General features: G+C 37.6%; 1 protein-coding gene across 1 annotated transcript in view; it reads left to right on the plus strand.

The window, feature by feature from the left end:
* The window catches only part of boca (LDLR chaperone boca), a 44,282-nt gene extending 28,291 nt beyond the window's left edge, over positions 1 to 15,991 (plus strand). Inside the window, exon 5 of the mRNA XM_067155994.2 lies at positions 8,636 to 15,991. Coding sequence (XP_067012095.1) covers positions 8,636 to 8,713 — 78 coding nt within the window. The 3' untranslated portion in view covers positions 8,714 to 15,991. The remainder of the gene's footprint in view (positions 1 to 8,635) is intronic.
* Positions 15,992 to 17,344: the final 1,353 nt, after the last annotated feature.

Consider the following 17,344-nt stretch of genomic DNA (forward strand, 5'->3'; position numbering starts at 1 on the left):
TTGTAACCAACAATCTTTACATACTGCTGACTGAATACTTCTGCCTTTTGAAGATCCTCACATACACACTCCCCTTGTTCATTAATTATTCCTGGAATGTCCTTCTTGGAACCTGTTTCTGCCTTAAAATACCTATACATACCCTTCCATTTTTCACTAAAATTTGTATGACTGCCAATTATGCTTGCCATCATGTTATCCTTAGCTGCCTTCTTTGCTAGATTCAATTTTCTAGTAAGTTCCTTCAATTTCTCCTTACTTCCACAGCCATTTCTAACTCTATTTCTCTCCAGTCTGCACCTCCTTCTTAATCTCTTTATTTCTCTATTATAATAAGGTGGGTCTTTACCATTCCTTACCACCCTTAATGGTACAAACCTCTTTTCGCATTCCTCAACAATTTCTTTAAACCCATCCCAGAGTCTGTTTACATTTTTATTTAGCGTTTTCCACCGATCATAGTTACTTTTTAGAAACTGCCTCATGCCTGCTTTATCAGCCATATGGTACTGCCTAACAGTCCTACTTTTAAGACCTTCCTTTCTATCACATTTATTTTTAACTACCACAAAAACAGCTTCATGATCACTAATACCATCTATTACTTCAGTTTCCCTATAGAGCTCATCTGGTTTTATCAGCACGACATCCAGGATATTTTTCCCTCTGGTTGGTTCCATCACTTTCGGAATCAGCTGTCCTTCCCATATTAACTTATTTGCCATTTGTTGGTCATGCTTCCTGTCGTTCACATTTCCTTCCCAATTGACATCTGGCAAATTCAGATCTCCCGCTACAATCACACTATTGTCCACCAACATATCTAGGTCCCAGAATATTCCTCAAGATTTTTCTTGTCCAGTTCCAGCAATCCTCTACTTGTATGTTGTTGTTGTTAGTCGTTTAGTCGCTTTCGACTCTCCGTGACCCCATAGACCAAAGTGCGCCATTTCTTCCTGTCGTATACAATTTTCCGAAGTCTTTCTAAATTGAGAGCCGTGGCTTCCTTGATGTCATCAATCCACCTCATCCGTTGTCGCCCTCTTCTCCTGTTACCATCAGTCTTCCCCAGCATTAAGGTCTTTTCCAGTGAATCATGTTTTCTCATGATATGACCGAAGTACTTTAGTTTTTGCCTGAGTATTTGACCTTCCAGTGAACAGCCTGGGTTGATTTCCTGTAATATGGACTTATTAGATCTCTTCGCAGTCCACGGAACTCTAAGGAGTTTTCTCCAACACCATAGTTCAAATGCATCTATTCTTCGGCGCTCAGCCTTTCTTACTGTCCAGGTTTCGCTTCCGTACATTGCTACTGGGAAGACCATAGCCTTCACTATACGAATCTTCGTTCTTAAAGTTACGTCTCTACTCTTGAAAACGTTATCAAGGTTGGCCATTGCCTTCCTCCCAAGGAGCAAGCGTCTCTTAATTTCATGGCTGCAATCGCCATCAGCAGTTATTTTGGAGCCCAAGTAGATGAAACTAGGAACAACCTCCATTGTTTCACCATTTATATGCCAGGAGGTGATAGGTTTAGTTGCCATGATCTTTGTTTTCTTGACATTCAACCTTAGTCCAGCTTTTGCACTTTCTTCTTTCACCTTCATTAGTAGATACTTAAGTTGTTCTTCACTTTCTGCCAACAGGGTGGTGTCATCAGCATATCTAAGGTTATTTATATGTATCCCACCAATTTTAGCTCCAGTTTCTGTTTCATCTAATTTGGCATTCCTCATCACATACTCTGCATATAAGTTGAATAAGTAAGGTGACAATATGCAGCCTTGACGTACACCTTTCTCAATCTTGACCCATTCAGTTGTTCCATATAGGGTTCTCACCGTAGCTTCCTGATCAGAGTAGAGATTTCTCATAAGGCAAATAAGATGATCTGGTACTCCCATAGTCTTGAGTACTTGCCACAATTTATTGTGGTCGACACAGTCAAAGGCTTGAGCATAGTCAATAAAGCATAAGTATAGGTCTTTCTGAAATTCTCTTGCTTTCTCCATAATCCAGCGAATATTAGCAATTTGATCTCTGGTTCCTCTGCCTTTGCGGAAACCGGCTTGTTCTTCAGGTAGTTCTCGATCTACATACTGCCGAAGCCTATTTTGCAGGATCTTGAGCATAACCTTACTAGCATGCGATATAAGTGCGATTGTTCGGTAGTTTGAACATTCTTTAGCGCTGCCCTTCTTTGGAATTGGGATGAACACTGAGTTTTTCCAATCTTTTGGCCACTGCTGGGTTTTCCATATTTGCTGACATATTGAATGTAGCACTTTCACAGCATCCTCTCCTAGGATTTTGAACAGTTCTGCAGGGATTCCATCATAACCACTTGCCTTATTGTTTGCAATACTCTCTAGGGCCCACTTGACCTCACTTTCTAAGATATCTGGTTCTGGCTCTGACAACAGAGTAACTTCATCATCAGGAGTATTCCCATCTTTCCTATACAAATTGCCTACATATTCCCTCCACCTTTCTTTAATCTCCTCTGCTTCAGTAAGATCTTTTCCATTTTTATCTTTTATCATTCCAATCTTAGCTTGGAATTTCCCTCTGATGTCTCCAATTCTTATGTAAAGATCTCTTGTCTTACCCAGTCTGTTATTTTCCTCAACTTCCTTGCACTGTTCATTCAAAAAGGCATTCTTATCTCTTCTAGCTAGTTTCTGAAACTCTGCATTTAATTTAGACATTTTCGATCTTTCCCCTTTGATTTTTGCATTCCTTCTTTCTTCTGCTATTTGTAGTGCTTCACCCGATAACCATGTGGCCTTCTTCTTGTTCTTTTTCTTGGGAATATGCTTTTCCGCTGTCTCCTTAACAACACAACGTACTTCTGACCATAGCTCTTCTGGGACTCTATCTCTTAAATCTAATCCATTAAATCTGTTTCTAACCTCTACTGTATATTCAAGAGGTATGCTATTTAGGTCATATCTGCTTGATGGTTTAGCTCTGTCAATCCTCTTTAATTTGAGCCGGAATTTGGAAATTAAGAGCTCGTGATCTGATCCACAATCAGCCCCAGGCCTTGTTTTGGATGACTGTACAGCACTCCTCCACCTTTGACTACAGAGTATGTAGTCGATCTGATTCCGACATTTACCATCTGGCGAGGTCCAGGTGTATAGGCGTCGTTTGGGCAATTGAAACAGTGTGTTGGTAATGACCAGTGAGTTGTCTTGACAGAATTCTAGGAGTCTCTGTCCAGCTTCATTTGTTGTGCCAAGGCCAAATTTTCCCGTTACTCCATCTACAGTTTGATTTCCTACTTTGGCATTCCAGTCGCCAATAATGAAGACGACATCCTTCTTTGGTGTTAACTGTAGCAATTCTCGTAAGTCTTCATAAAACTGGTCAATATCTTCCTCTTCAGCTTCAGTGGTTGGTGCGTAAATTTGTATGACTGTGATGTTAAAAGGTTGGCCTTGAAAACGTACAGACATCATTCTAGTTTTACGCACCCTGTTGCTAACTATGAGGGCAACTCCATTTTTCTTTTGGTTTTCATGTCCAGAATAGTATACCATGTACTCATCTGTAGCAAATTCACCAATACCAATCCATCTCACTTCGCTTATTCCCAGTATATCGATGCCCAGTCTCTTCATTTCTCGTTTGACTATATCCAGCTTTCCTTGATACATGGATCTTACATTCCAAGTTCCTAAACAGTACTGTTCCTTGCAGCATCGCACATTTCTTGAGGCTTCTCTCAACGTAGTTCCCCCCGGAGATCCGACTGGGGTAGAGACTCCCCCAGGTCGTTTCCTGGGCCCTCTACTTGTATACTTGCGTATAATCCTTCTGGCTTGATCACCATGTTTTTTGTTGTCAGACTTAATGATTTGTTGTACACGTCTTTTGTTAATGGGTAGACTAGTTCCATCTTTCTGATTGTTTCCTTGATTTTCTCCTCTTCTAAGCCATTAAACTGGATCATCTCACCAAGATATTTGAAGCTCTTGACATTTGATATCTTGTAAAAAAAGAAATAAAAAAAGAGCTGCTCATAGAAAATTTTGTCCATAGGAGATCAATGGGAAATTTACCTTTAAGTGGCGCGGAAGAAATCTGTTGTCTGAATAGGAAGGTTATGTATAGCAGACTATAGCAAACTGATAGAAGCAGGCTTTTCATTTTCACTATGAGCAACAAACGAAGACCAAGTCACTGCATTGATCATGATAGTGTCTTGAACCATTCACGTCAATCATATTTATATACCGTGATAATGATTGTATCCTCAAATGGGGAAAGTGTTCTGGTATAAAGCAGCCTCAATGGTTTTGTCATTCCTCAAGAGTGGTTACATATCATCGCTCCTATGCTAAAACCGCGAATGTAATAATGCTCTTCCTATTCATTACTTCCCTTAAGACTGGTCGTGCCTCCCAACCACATATTGATATACAGTCCATCAGAACAATTTTTGTTGAGTTCATTTTCCTATGCACGTGTGTTAAGGAAAAAGAACCTTAAATACATCATACTGTAGGAGCAGGTAAATATGTCATGCAAACATACATTTCTACAGTACAGTACAGTAAGGTTCATATCTGAAGTAGTTATTTGATAACTGTTTGCATCAAGGAGTTATACCAAATGAATGGAGAGTTGCTTATAGTAGCCCCTGTGTACAGAGAGGAGGGTGATAAACATAACTCCGATAATTACAGGCCAGTCAGTTTGACGTGTCGCATGTAAGCTGTGAGAAATCATTCTTTCTGATTATTGGCCACATTGGACCACTTGAGTCGTTTCACGTTCACTTTCTCTTTGATGGTTGTACTGTGTGGTTCTTGTGATCTGCCCATTACCTTTTCATTCGTTCCAATCGTAGTTTTCTCAGTTAGTCTGAAATCACTATAACCCTTCTGTGTTTCATTTCTGCTGAAAATTTGTGAGTCTTAAGAAGGGTAGTAATTTTTGTTTCTTTGCATGTGCTATCTTGAATCCAACTTCTTTGAGATGCTGAATTTCATGGATCCATTGTCCTCCTGTCTTCTTTCCAGATTTCTCATCACTAGTTGTCGTAAAATCTGGTTTCCTGGCATTCACAAGATGTGAAAGAAATATTATATTAGACATGTTTGCAAAATTATTAACTGGTTTGATAGAAGGCAGTTAGAGTTTAGGAAAAGTTATTCCACTGAGGCTCAACTTGTAGGATTCCAGCAAGATTTTAGATTCAGCAGGTCAAATGGACTGTATTGCTATTGACAGAATGAGGATAATTGGACTAAACAAGAGTGTGACTGAATGGGTGGCAAAATTTCTAGAAAATAGAACTCTGAGAAGTAGAGTAGGTGAAGCATTATATGAGTGGCTGAGTGCCAGAGGTGACTATGCGCCATCACGGCACATTTTGACATTTTCAGTGTAATGAGTAGAAAAGATTGTATTCTCTATCTATGCCACATATGACTAACAACCGTACTGTTTCTGTAACGTGCTGCCACCAGTGAACAAGTCTGGTACTATAAAGACGATTGTGATGTGTGAGCTATACACGACTAAATTCTGAGATGGTAGTGATTTTACATGTGAGCTTGTTGGTATCCGACTTACCTACTGTTAGTAGTGATAATAGGACATATCAGACGGAAGAAAATACCTCTACTAATGAATCAGGTAAGCCCAATGTCTTTACACCAGAAAACTGGTTGACTGTCATTGCATCAGCAAAAAAGAAGAAACCTTATTTCCATGTTGCTCACATGAACAGCAGCATGTTCTGTTCCTGCAAACAACTCCAGAATGAGATCACTTACTGGAAAATATCTATCGCAGGACAAAAAGTGCAGTGGTTTCAGATTTGACACATTGTTCTCCATAAAGACAGTCCACTTAAGTTAATAGCTTTCTACAACTTTCAAGTTTGTTCTCCATAAAGACAGTCCACTTAAGTTAATAGCTTTCTACAACTTTCAAGAACTTGTTGCAGTGACCGTTGATCTGAGTAAGAGAACAGTTGGTCGCCCAAGTGGATTTAGGGGCACAACCACACTCTTGTATCCTCAGGGGCACAGGATGACGACTGCGAAAAAGACTGACCTTTTGGAGCTGTTGAAGTATATCCCTCCTATTCATCAGTTCTACAGAAATCTGGCAACAGTGAAGGCAACAGCAGATCAAGATGAAGAGGGCATATTATAGTTTAATTCCTGTGGTACTGCCTGTGCAGTTTTATCCAGAGAGAAAAATCTCCTCATTGTCTTTACACCCTAAGATATGATGACTGTTAGAGAGAAAAATTTGTAGTACTGATACACTTACTAGCGTAATATAAACTTTGGAACACTTTTCATTATGGAAAAGGATACTTTTCTCATTGTCCAGGTGCTTCAATAAATTATTTTGAAAGCTGCTATAATTTTAAATCCCTTGCTGACTTTATCCTTCATTTACTCAAAATGTGGTAGATGGTGCTTAGTCACCTCTGGCACTGAGCCTTCCATATGGCCCTGTGAAGATTATGAATTCCTCAAGACAGTACTGTTGGACCTTTGTTTTCCTATATATATAAATGATAAGAGTAAAGAACTAGAATCATCCGTGAGGCTTTTCGCGGATGATGTTATACTGTGTAGAGTAATAAATAAGTTACAAAATGGTGAGCAACTGCAAAAAGACCACAACAGTGTTGTGAAATCAACGGCAGGCAGTGGTATGATGATAAACAGGGTGAAAAGTTAAGATTGTGAGTTTCACCAAGAGCAAAAGTCTGCTCATTTAAAATTTTTGTGTTGATGGGGTGAAAGTACCTCAGGCGGTAATCGTACAAACAGGTTCGTAAATAAAGGTTACAAATATCTTTGCAAGGTTATGAGGGTACTTAGGGGCTGTAGTAAGGATGTAAAGGAGAGGGCATATAAGTCTGGTAAGACCCCTACTAGAGTATGGTTCCAGCTGTAAAAAATCTAGAGAAAAGCAGCTTGATTTCTTCTGGGTGATTTTCGACAAAAGAGTAGAGATGGCGAGGAGTGACATTAGTAGATGGATAACCTTGAGCGAAGCTTTTAAACGTAGAAAAGATCAAAATATGAAGATAAAATTGGAATTCAAGAGGACAAATTCAGGTAAATATTTGTGAGTTAGGGATTGGACTAATTTACCAATGGAAATGTAAATAAATTACCAATTTCTTTGTAAAATAAAATATTAATTATAAATAGCCTTAAAATGGTTAAGTGTACAAGAAGGCCTTGGGCCCTAACTTTGCCACATCTATGTTGACTTATTTTAGTGATACATTTTACTTTTTGTACTTATTTACTATAATGTTTTGTGGAGTTGACTCGTCCTCCTTTCAATTGCACAGCTCTGTTCATCCTATAAAGTAATTTTATCTATGGGGTGGGACAAAAAACTAAACAAAATAGTGTCATGCTTCCCATAATTTAGAACAACAAATTCTGTGTGTTCCATGATGTCAGATACTGTATAGGAGTAGTGTTCATGGGTTACATTCCCCATCAGTGAGTGAATGTTCCCACCTAAATAGTTGTTGCAGAGTTCATGGTATGGGTGTGAAACATTCCCAGAGAAGTGCATCACATATCATTAGTTCTGGGCTTCTGTGAGGGAAAGGAAAGGCAGTCCCTTTGGACACAACTTGTTTGGGAAACATTCTTCTAACAGTGCTCTGTTCCCCTGACCTATGTGTGGGGTGGCATCATCTTGCTGAAAAACTTGCTGACCGAAATCCAGAGTATTCAGATCACAAATTGTCTGAATGAAACCAGACTACTGTATGATCTGCTCCTTGTATTCTTTATTAGCAGTAACTGTTGTTGAGTCGCCATCTTCATCTTGGATATAATTGGGTCAGTTCATGCCATGATTTTAAACCACCTATCTCACGGTACTTTCTGTGTATGGTGCAATCTTTGTGCTTACTTGTCAGGCTGTTCCCATCATGAAAATTGCATGTTTTACTTGTTTACATGACTGCTGAACAGAATATGATGCTCTTCATAAAACCACAAATTACCCACATAATGTGGATCCTCATACAGATTTACTAACTCATATTAAAGGTACTGCATGTGACCACAGAAATCTGTTGGCCTTTTTTTTTTTTAAATAGTAAGAATGAGCACCAATGTCTTTCCCTCACAATGGACACTGGTAATTTGGTGATCCATCAAGCAGCAGTTACCTGTAAACACGCAGCATTAAACATGTAAGCATGCAAAAAATGAATTTCCAGTGACAAATTAACATAAAACACAAACTTCATCCCATTTTGATGTTTTGGTTGCTTTCTTTTTATCACCCTGTACAATATTACTCAAAAAGAAAATTAAATAGTTGGATGGGCTGTGATTTTGGGCGCTCTATATGTAACTGTGTTGTCAGTCTTAAAATGGTAAACTCCCCTAGTGTGGAGCACAAGAAAATATTCTTCAGTTGGCCATTGAAAGTTCAAGTAGAGGCTTGCTAGAATGAATTCTGTAATTAATTAATTTATTTATTTATTTATTTATTTATTTATTTATTTATTTATTTATTTATTTATTTATTTATTTATTTATTTATTTATTTATTTATTTATTTATTTATTTATTGTTGTTGTTAAGAAATTAAAAAATAGCCTAATGCATTTTTTTTAGGGGAAAGCTGCTCAAAAGGAGGAAAAAAGTGAATCAAAGGAGAAGTCAAAGAAGAAGAAGAAAAAGGAAGAACTATAGAAGATGTGTTTATAAGGCTGTGCATACTGTGCTTTCCATCAAGACTGCAAAGAAAAGGGAGAAAGTCATTCATTCCAGAAAGGAGAACCAGCCCAATGGGGACTTTATTTTATTTGTAAGTCATGTACCACTTAATGTCCATTATGGCATAATTTAACTGTACTTCTGTAATTCCATAACAAAACAGACTTCTAACAGAAATTAATTTGAGTGCCTAAACAGACTGGGCTGGATATCAATATGAGCTAGATAGAACCCAGATGCTTTCAATACAGCTCAAGTGATTATTCAGAACAAATAGAGTCAAAGGAGAGAGAAACATAGGAAGAAATTCGCACACCATATACATGCCAAAATTTACCAACCTAGTATAATAAGGAATGTTGAACAAGGTTGACTGTTTCATGTCCCATTCCGTCGGTCAGTTAAAGGTGAATATATTACCACTTTGTTACAATAATATAAAAATTAGTCATGTTTTAGTTCATTACTTCTGTAAACATATGAAGCCTGCGCACCAAAAAAAAAAAAAACCTCAAAGGTTTATTTTCAATATTAGTAAGAGACAAGTGTTGTCTGGCTAAACCTAGAACACCTAGATGTGGTCAGTATGGAGCAGATAATTTTCTTGCAAATTTCAATCTGAATTGCAGAATTAAATTCTGATATCCTTGTTTACATTCATCAGTCAGCATAATGGTCCTTGGTTTAGGGCTCCAGGTTCAATTCCCAGCCAGGCTAGGAATTTTAGCTGCATTTGGTTAGCTCCTCAGACTTGGGGGCTTGGTGTTTTTGATTGTCTTAATACACATCTTCACTTACATACAACATATCACACTACTACCACTACAGAAACATCATTCCTTCATGTAGGGTCGGCATCTTGAAGGGCCTTCAGCCACAAAAGTGGGCTTAGTTGCATTAATGCGGACCCCAGATAATTGAGAAAAAGGTCAAGAAAGAAGATTGAGGATTGAAGATACTGATATTGTTTCCTTTTATATGCATTATCCAATATAATAAGGAATTAGAATATTTTCCACAGTCACATGTACATCTTCATTATCTCTTTCCACATAAAGTCTCCAAGCTTCTGTGAATTAACTGAATTTGCAACTAGCCCTTTGGTGTTGTTTAGGTCCACAACTCTTATTAACCCTACGTGGGCAGAAGCGTTTTATGTCTGTAGGCAGACCGAAAATATGGCAAATTAAAACTCGTCTAGAATTATCGAACACTAGCTATAAACAAGCACATGTATGTAATATTAACACGTCCGGGTGCGCGCTACTCCATTCTTTCCTGTGGACTGGCAACAGAAGCACACCTTGCATGAGAAGTAGGATGAAATATAAATTACCTTTAACACCTGTAAATGGTTCTAGGACTCTGTTTTCATCCTTATTTGTCCATCCATCAACCTCACTGTCACTACTATCACTGACATCTTCACTCGTATTATTGTCGCCGTCAACAGACTCGTCTTAACTGAATATCACACTTTTACTTCCGTGCGTATATTTTGATGTTGACGGACATGCATCTTCACAATCACTAATACTTACACTTTCGCAATCACTAGGGACATCAGATAAACTATCAGCATGCAATTCTCCAAATATTTCATCATCTTTCAGGCTGTCTTTGCTATAGCGCGCAATGCTGACACCTGACAATACTCTCGGTCACGTGGTACTGAGTGTTATGAAACCACATTTCCTGCGCCGAGAAAGCATTGTCAAGGAAAGAATATATCTATCTAAATTCCAATCAACAAAGACTTTAGTTGTAAACAACACGAAATATTTCGATTAATAAATGGTGGAGAGGATAAAATCACACAAGAATGAACAATGTGAGAAAACGTTAATTTACGTAGCCGGTCGCCTGCACACCAATACGAAACTACGTTAATTAACGTAGCCCGTCATTAATGTGTTAATTACTTAACTTGAATATTGGGTGTACTCCATCGCAGAGGTCCGTAGGATATTGTATTTTTTCGTGACAGTATGTTGGTGCAAAGAAGGCATAAGTCATTCCACAAATAAGTTATACACCAATCAAAGCCCTTATATAGTGTTGGAGATGACCAGTCTTTGATTCTACATCTTCTAGTTGGAGGTGTTGTCTGTTGTTTCCATTTATTTTCATAAATTACTCTTTCCTGGTTAATTGTGTCAAAATTTTTATATCAAAACATAGCGAGAAGTGTTCTGTAGGCTCGGTCGCCATGTCAAAATATGAATGTAAAATTGGTCCTTGATTAATGTTATATATCAGAATGGTACTTGAAGGTCCTGGGTCCAAGTTAATCATGACAGTGCTTTCGTCAGCTGTTTCGTTCTCCGGGGCACTTGAGTCGCTCTTGCACTGAGAAAACTCACTACTTAAATTTCAGTCTTCGGACCCTTCAAATGAAAAATCTCTTTCATCTACATCCGTAGAATCCAAAATGAAGCTCTATTACTCACTGACTCTCTTCTTACTAACCGTGTCACAAAATAGCTATATAAATCGCAAAAAAGGCAGTCACAAAACTCATGATGCACGCTTGACTGAAAATGATAGCTTCTCATAGCTTGTAAAAAGCTAGCAGGGAGATTATGCAACTCTATTCGAGGATTGCCTCTGACCTATAAGTGTCGTTTACTGCCATCTGTTGAGTTTTTAAAATTATCTAACCATTTAATATATTAAATTCCACTCGCGGGCGACCTGTTGTGGGATTTAATATATTAAATTTCGCCCTCTAAGAGTTAAAAACTAAGCCTGACCATTGTCGTCATGGTCTCCCTCTACTTCTCTTACCCTCCATGGCTGAGTCGATATTCTCCTAGGTAACCTACCCTCCTCCATTTACAACACATTACTCTACCACCAATGCTGGTTCAGTTGATTCAGTTTCACTTACTGTTCTAATGTTTTGGGAGAATACACATTATAAGTCCTTGAAATGATCTACATTCAGTTCTCTTAGGTTCCTTATCTACGGATATCAGTTTAGTCTTGGAAATGCTAAGTTGTATATCATATTCACTGCACCTCTTTTCAAGATTCAGAATATTATTGCTGCCTTTCTGCAGCCTACCATTACGACCAGTTTGTTGGCTGTTTACTATACTTCCATCTAACTGAATATTTCCCTGCAAGGGACAAGAAAATGAAACATAAAAATTAACTCTTTTGTATTCAGTGTAAATAGAACCATGAAAAAGGACGATAATTACTGTTGGTGATTATTCTTGTAAATTTTAACAGTTATATTTCACAGGAGTTTATTCTCCAGCTCAGACATTTTAGCATCCACTTTAGGGATTACATTCGAACATTTCATAGGACATATCAAAGACGTTAAGTGATGCATGACTGTTATGGTGACTTTATATCCATTTATTTTTGTAAATAAAATAAAAAATAAGAATCTCTACCTTGGTAAATTGAAATATAATATTACAGTTGTGTACAAATTATGAAATCCAGCACTTTTATATAATCATCATTTTGCTCACAGTCTTTCATGGAATATCATGATTATTGTAATACATATAAAAGTACTGTCTTTACTTTGTCAGTGCCTCTGAGATGCTTTTTACAAGGTCTGCATATGTCTTTCTTTCAAATCAATAAAATAAAAAAATTAAAACATTTAATACAGTTAAACCTTGTTAACATGAATTCCAAGGGACCAGGAAATCAAGAGTTCATGTTAAAACAATTGTGTTATACGAGTACCCAATTTTTTGAGTTAGAATATCAATCACTTTATTAGTAGAGTACTAGAACATAGTACAGACACTACAAGTGATCAACTGTGGTTTGACAATGGATTACCTTCCTTTAATCGCATTTCTTGCATTCCTAGCAGAGAAGCAACTTAAAGAACACAATGAATGCATCGGTGGCTTGCATTAAGTGAGATAATGACACAGGGAACAAAAAAAAAAAAAACTTACAGTACCTTTCATTAGACATAATACACTCTCTGCTGGGATCAACATTTTGTTCTGTTAACCAAGTGTTAGTGTTAGTTGAGTTCATTGTTAACAAGGATTTTACCGTGTATAAAGGTGTTCAGTTGTAATGCTTTTCTTTAGTGTTGACATTTTCTGTAGGTTTCAAGTTTGGGATTATTTTCTTGACAGGAGAAAGATGAATATTGATGCCCTGTTGAAACCTTGGTACTAGGGTGGATCAGAAAACAATGCACAACGTTTCTCCTTTATGAAATATTTAATGCGTAGCAAAAACAAAAATGTTAAGCATAAAAAATTGACAGGTTTTACCTATTACCGAACGAGTGGCTACGTAGTTTGAGTCGCGTAGTTGTCGGCTTGAATTCGAGAGATAGTAGGTTTGAACCACATTGTAGGTGGCCCTGATGATGTTTTTCCATGGTTTCTCATTTTCACACCACATTCGTGTTGGGGCTGTACCTTAATTAAGGTTATGATTGCTTCCTTCCCATTCCTATCCAACTGTTGCCATAAGACCTATTTGTGTCAGTGTGATGTAAAGCAAATTGTTAAAAAAATAATGTTTTAACGATTTTCATGTGCCTCTCAAGATATTTCTCCCATCAAAAAACATTTCTTCTTTGGCCCGAAGAGTTGAAAGTCATATGGTGCAAGGTCTGGAGTGTTCATGAAATAAATTGACAAGCATAACTGGGAGATACTCTATCGGCCACCCTGCAGTTTAGACCTTTATTCACCTGACTTTCACTTTTTTTGGACCACTGAAGAAATTGGTTCAGATGAAGTAAAATAATGTAGGTTGTGCAGAGAGAACAGAGTTCTGTGAGGCATATTTAATTTGGTGTCATAATGGCAGAAATGTCTCAAGAATCTAGGTTCATATGTTGAAAAAAGGTCACTCTTGTACTATCATCTTGTATATTTTTTTTTATTTCTCCTACTCATTAAGTAATTTGTTAAAAAGAATATTGCACACAACTTTTCAATCCACCCTTGTACATTGTTGATTTCTGTTAGGGTGCTCTGTTACGAGTTGAGACAATCAACTCTCCAGTACACTAGGATTCTTTATGTACCACATATATATGCAAATAATCCCTGCATACTTTTCTCATAATCTGGTGGCAAAATCAAGGTGCACGTATTATTTGCGTGAAGGTTGATGCCGTACTCATGGCGTATGTAAATCTGGAATTTGGTATTTTTCCACCTGCTCTATTGGAAACTCTGTTCCCAGTACATATTGCATCATTTGCATGGTGTCAGTTTAAGTAGTACCACGTATTTAGGATGGCTGGTGTGTAAGGCCCCATTATAAATTGTTCGCAGCTAAATAAAAGCTCCACATAATTGAAGAGACAGAGCAAATTGGTAATCGTGCTGCCCGAAGAAAGCACTATGATGAAGACAAGACTTGTGATACAGTACGGATTAGAGCAAAAATACTGACAGTAACAGCCAGTCATTCTATGGATAAACACTGAAGTTTCCAGAAATCAAAAACAGGATATACAAATATGTGACTGAAGACACAGTTTGGATGTGCAGCCATGCGTGAAATGTGGTGGTTGAAAGCTAAAATACCAGGTGTAAGGCTAGCTGTGGATGTCTCCCGTTTGGTTTTGAACAAAATAACTTGTTTCCATAAGAAAACAAACATTGTACATAATCACCCAGCCAATTATGAAGAAAAGATGGTGAATTTCTACAGATTTGTTATTGGTTTGAGCCAGAAAAATTTGTATGTACTCTTGCAAATTGGTAATACAGACCAGACGGCAGTATATTTTGAAATACCAATGGAGTATAGGCTACTAATGAAGCTTACAATGCAAGGAATTCTTCTTCTGTCACTTTTTCCACACCCTTATGAGGCGGTAAGTGTGAACTGTCACATATGGATTTGACCCTGTTTTATGACAGGATGCCCTTCCTGATGCCAACCTTATGTGGAGGGTTGTATTCACCACTAGTGCTTGTTTCTGTGGTATGTTGTGTATATATGAAGAGGAGAACATTGGAACAAATACGCACATCCAGTCCCCAAGCCAGAGGAAGTAATTGTGCGATTAAAATTCTCAACCCTGGTAGGAATCGAACCTGGGAGCCTCTGAAGTGGTCTCTGCGGTGACAATTCAGCCAAGGAAAAAAGAAAAAGCGATCAATTGCTTAATAATTTTGCAATTTATTGTACTGTAGTATTTACAGTTTTTAATATAAATATTTTTAAAAGCTAGACAAACGCACAAGAATTGTTTTAAACATTTTCTCTCCTAAAATTAAGGCATGGGGATTATTCACATATATATATGGTAGTTTGAGTTGTACAGCCTTCATCTATTGGTCCTGTGTCATTTTCAATGGCTTTATATGAAGTCTTCCAACTCTGTGACTAAGGTTGATGTTTCCCAGTTTGATCGGATCTTTGGCACATTGAACATGTTATCATGAACACCCAAAATGTAGTGAAGCATAAACTGATGCTTGGCATAGATGACACCTATCTGAGAAATAGACAAAACAAGGCATTTATGTAAGATTTAATGTTTTCATATCTCAGAATTATTCCATTTCAGTACTAGTATCATCTTGATTGGATCAACAAAAGGGGAAGATGTACCATTTAAACATTACTTCTTTAAACAGGTAATATAGAAGTAATGTTTAAAAAGAGACTTCTCTGATGATTTGAACACATCTGTAAAATACAAAAGGAATGTATACACATTTTTTTCTACTGTATTGGTACTTGTATTTTCCTTTGTTTATATACAATGAATGGAACATTACAGTGAGTAATAATTTTTTTGAATTGTGATTTATAAAAATTAAATACTGTGTGTTTGATTACAGTATTTTTGAAGTTTTGTTGCTACTTTACAAGTTATAAGTGAGAAACTGATTATCCTTTTACCAAGTCATTAGTTCAAATGATATTGTAAATTTTGTGTTTTTCAGAAGAAGAAAAGTGATATTTTATTAAATATTTCATATAATTCATGTACTTTTTTATTTCTTGCCTGTGTGTATAATTATTTAATTGCTGCCCTGCTCTTGTTCACGAGGTTGCTAGATTCAAATCCAGGACTGTTGGTTACATTTGAAGGTGTTTAACCACTTTTTATACTGCTGTTGGCTTGTGCAGCGAATGCTGCAAACAAAGTCATGATTACTCGGTAACAGGACCCCGAGCAGACATGGCAGTGTATTGACTTATGTCAGTGCTTTCCAGGCTTGTAGGCTGTGGTCCAGGAGCATGTGATGGTCCCAACCTTTCACCAAAGACTGTGTTCGGCATTGTCAGGGGTTCAAAAATAATAAAGGTGTTCTTTAATCCACCTATTCAATACTTTATTTATATTTATAGTGTTATTGTGTTTATAAAATAATAAAGGTGTTCTTTAATCCACCTATTCAATACTTTATTTCCACTTACAGTGCTTACATAAACACAATAACACTATAAGTGGAAATAAAGTATTGAATAGGTGGATTAAAGAACACCTTTATTATTTTTGAACTGTAAATTTTCAGTACGGACCAAAAATGAGGTTTATAACATGTAATAATTGTCAAGGGTTCCCGACTATCTTCGATAACAGCAAAGCTTGCAGTGGAATAGAGTGGTGTTCCAAGTACACCTCATTATACAGTGCAGGCTTCGATTAAGGAGCCTGATGTACATTGGCCTGCCTTGCGGAGACAGGCAACTGATCCCCCATTGCTTTTTCTGGTCTGCTGCAGCCATCGTGTCCTTCAGGATTGAAGGCTTTCAGGACTAGGAGCCAGGCTTTTTGTACTCGTTCAGATTCCTCCTTATGGTTGAAGCTATTAGTGTGCTTCAGGATTTCAATGGCTTCCCTTTGTAGCCAGGCGTGATAAGATACAGTGGTTGACAGTACTTTGGTATTGTTGTACTTTATACCATGGCCTGGTAGCAGTGAGTATTCAGCGACTGATGATCTGTCTGCTTGTCTCAGCCGGCTATGTCTGTTGTGCTCCTTCAGTCGTGGCGATGCTGCATTTTGTAGTGCCTGTGTATACCTGGCTGCAGTTGCACGGGATAGACACCTGCTGTGGAAAGAGGATGGTTCTACTGTGAGCTTCTCTGCTGTCGAAGTCAGTCGGAACCCTTGATAATGCCGAGCAGTCTTCGGTTTTCACCGTCGCATGCTCCTGGACCATGGCCTACAAGACTGGAAAACACTTGACATGATTTGTAACGCCGGCCATGAAAGCTTCAATTGAGGGGCCCAGTGTAAAAGAGGCACACGCCATCAGAGTGTGTTTTGTCAGGAAAAAGGAATTAAGAAAATCTTATTTTGGATATTTGAACTCCTGCTGTTCTACTAACAGTTGTTACAGTAACTAGATGGTGTTTTGCAAATACTGTTAAATATTAGGCCATTTTATTACAATATTAAAAGTAAATAATGAACATAAGTCCTGGACATGTAGTCACATTACATAGCACTTCATACAGAGTCAAATTCTTCCATCAATGTTTTCCAGTTCCATTGGATCATCACTACCATCACTTATCAATGACTGATAAAGATTTGAATACATTAGAGGCACAAATTGCAGTAAGCTTTGAAGGTCCTTCAACTTTGCTGCCTTAATTTGACGTCCATTTGGAGACTTAGGAACTGAC

This window comes from Anabrus simplex, chromosome 1, assembly GCF_040414725.1.
Source record: "Anabrus simplex isolate iqAnaSimp1 chromosome 1, ASM4041472v1, whole genome shotgun sequence".
NCBI lineage: Eukaryota > Metazoa > Arthropoda > Insecta > Orthoptera > Tettigoniidae > Anabrus > Anabrus simplex.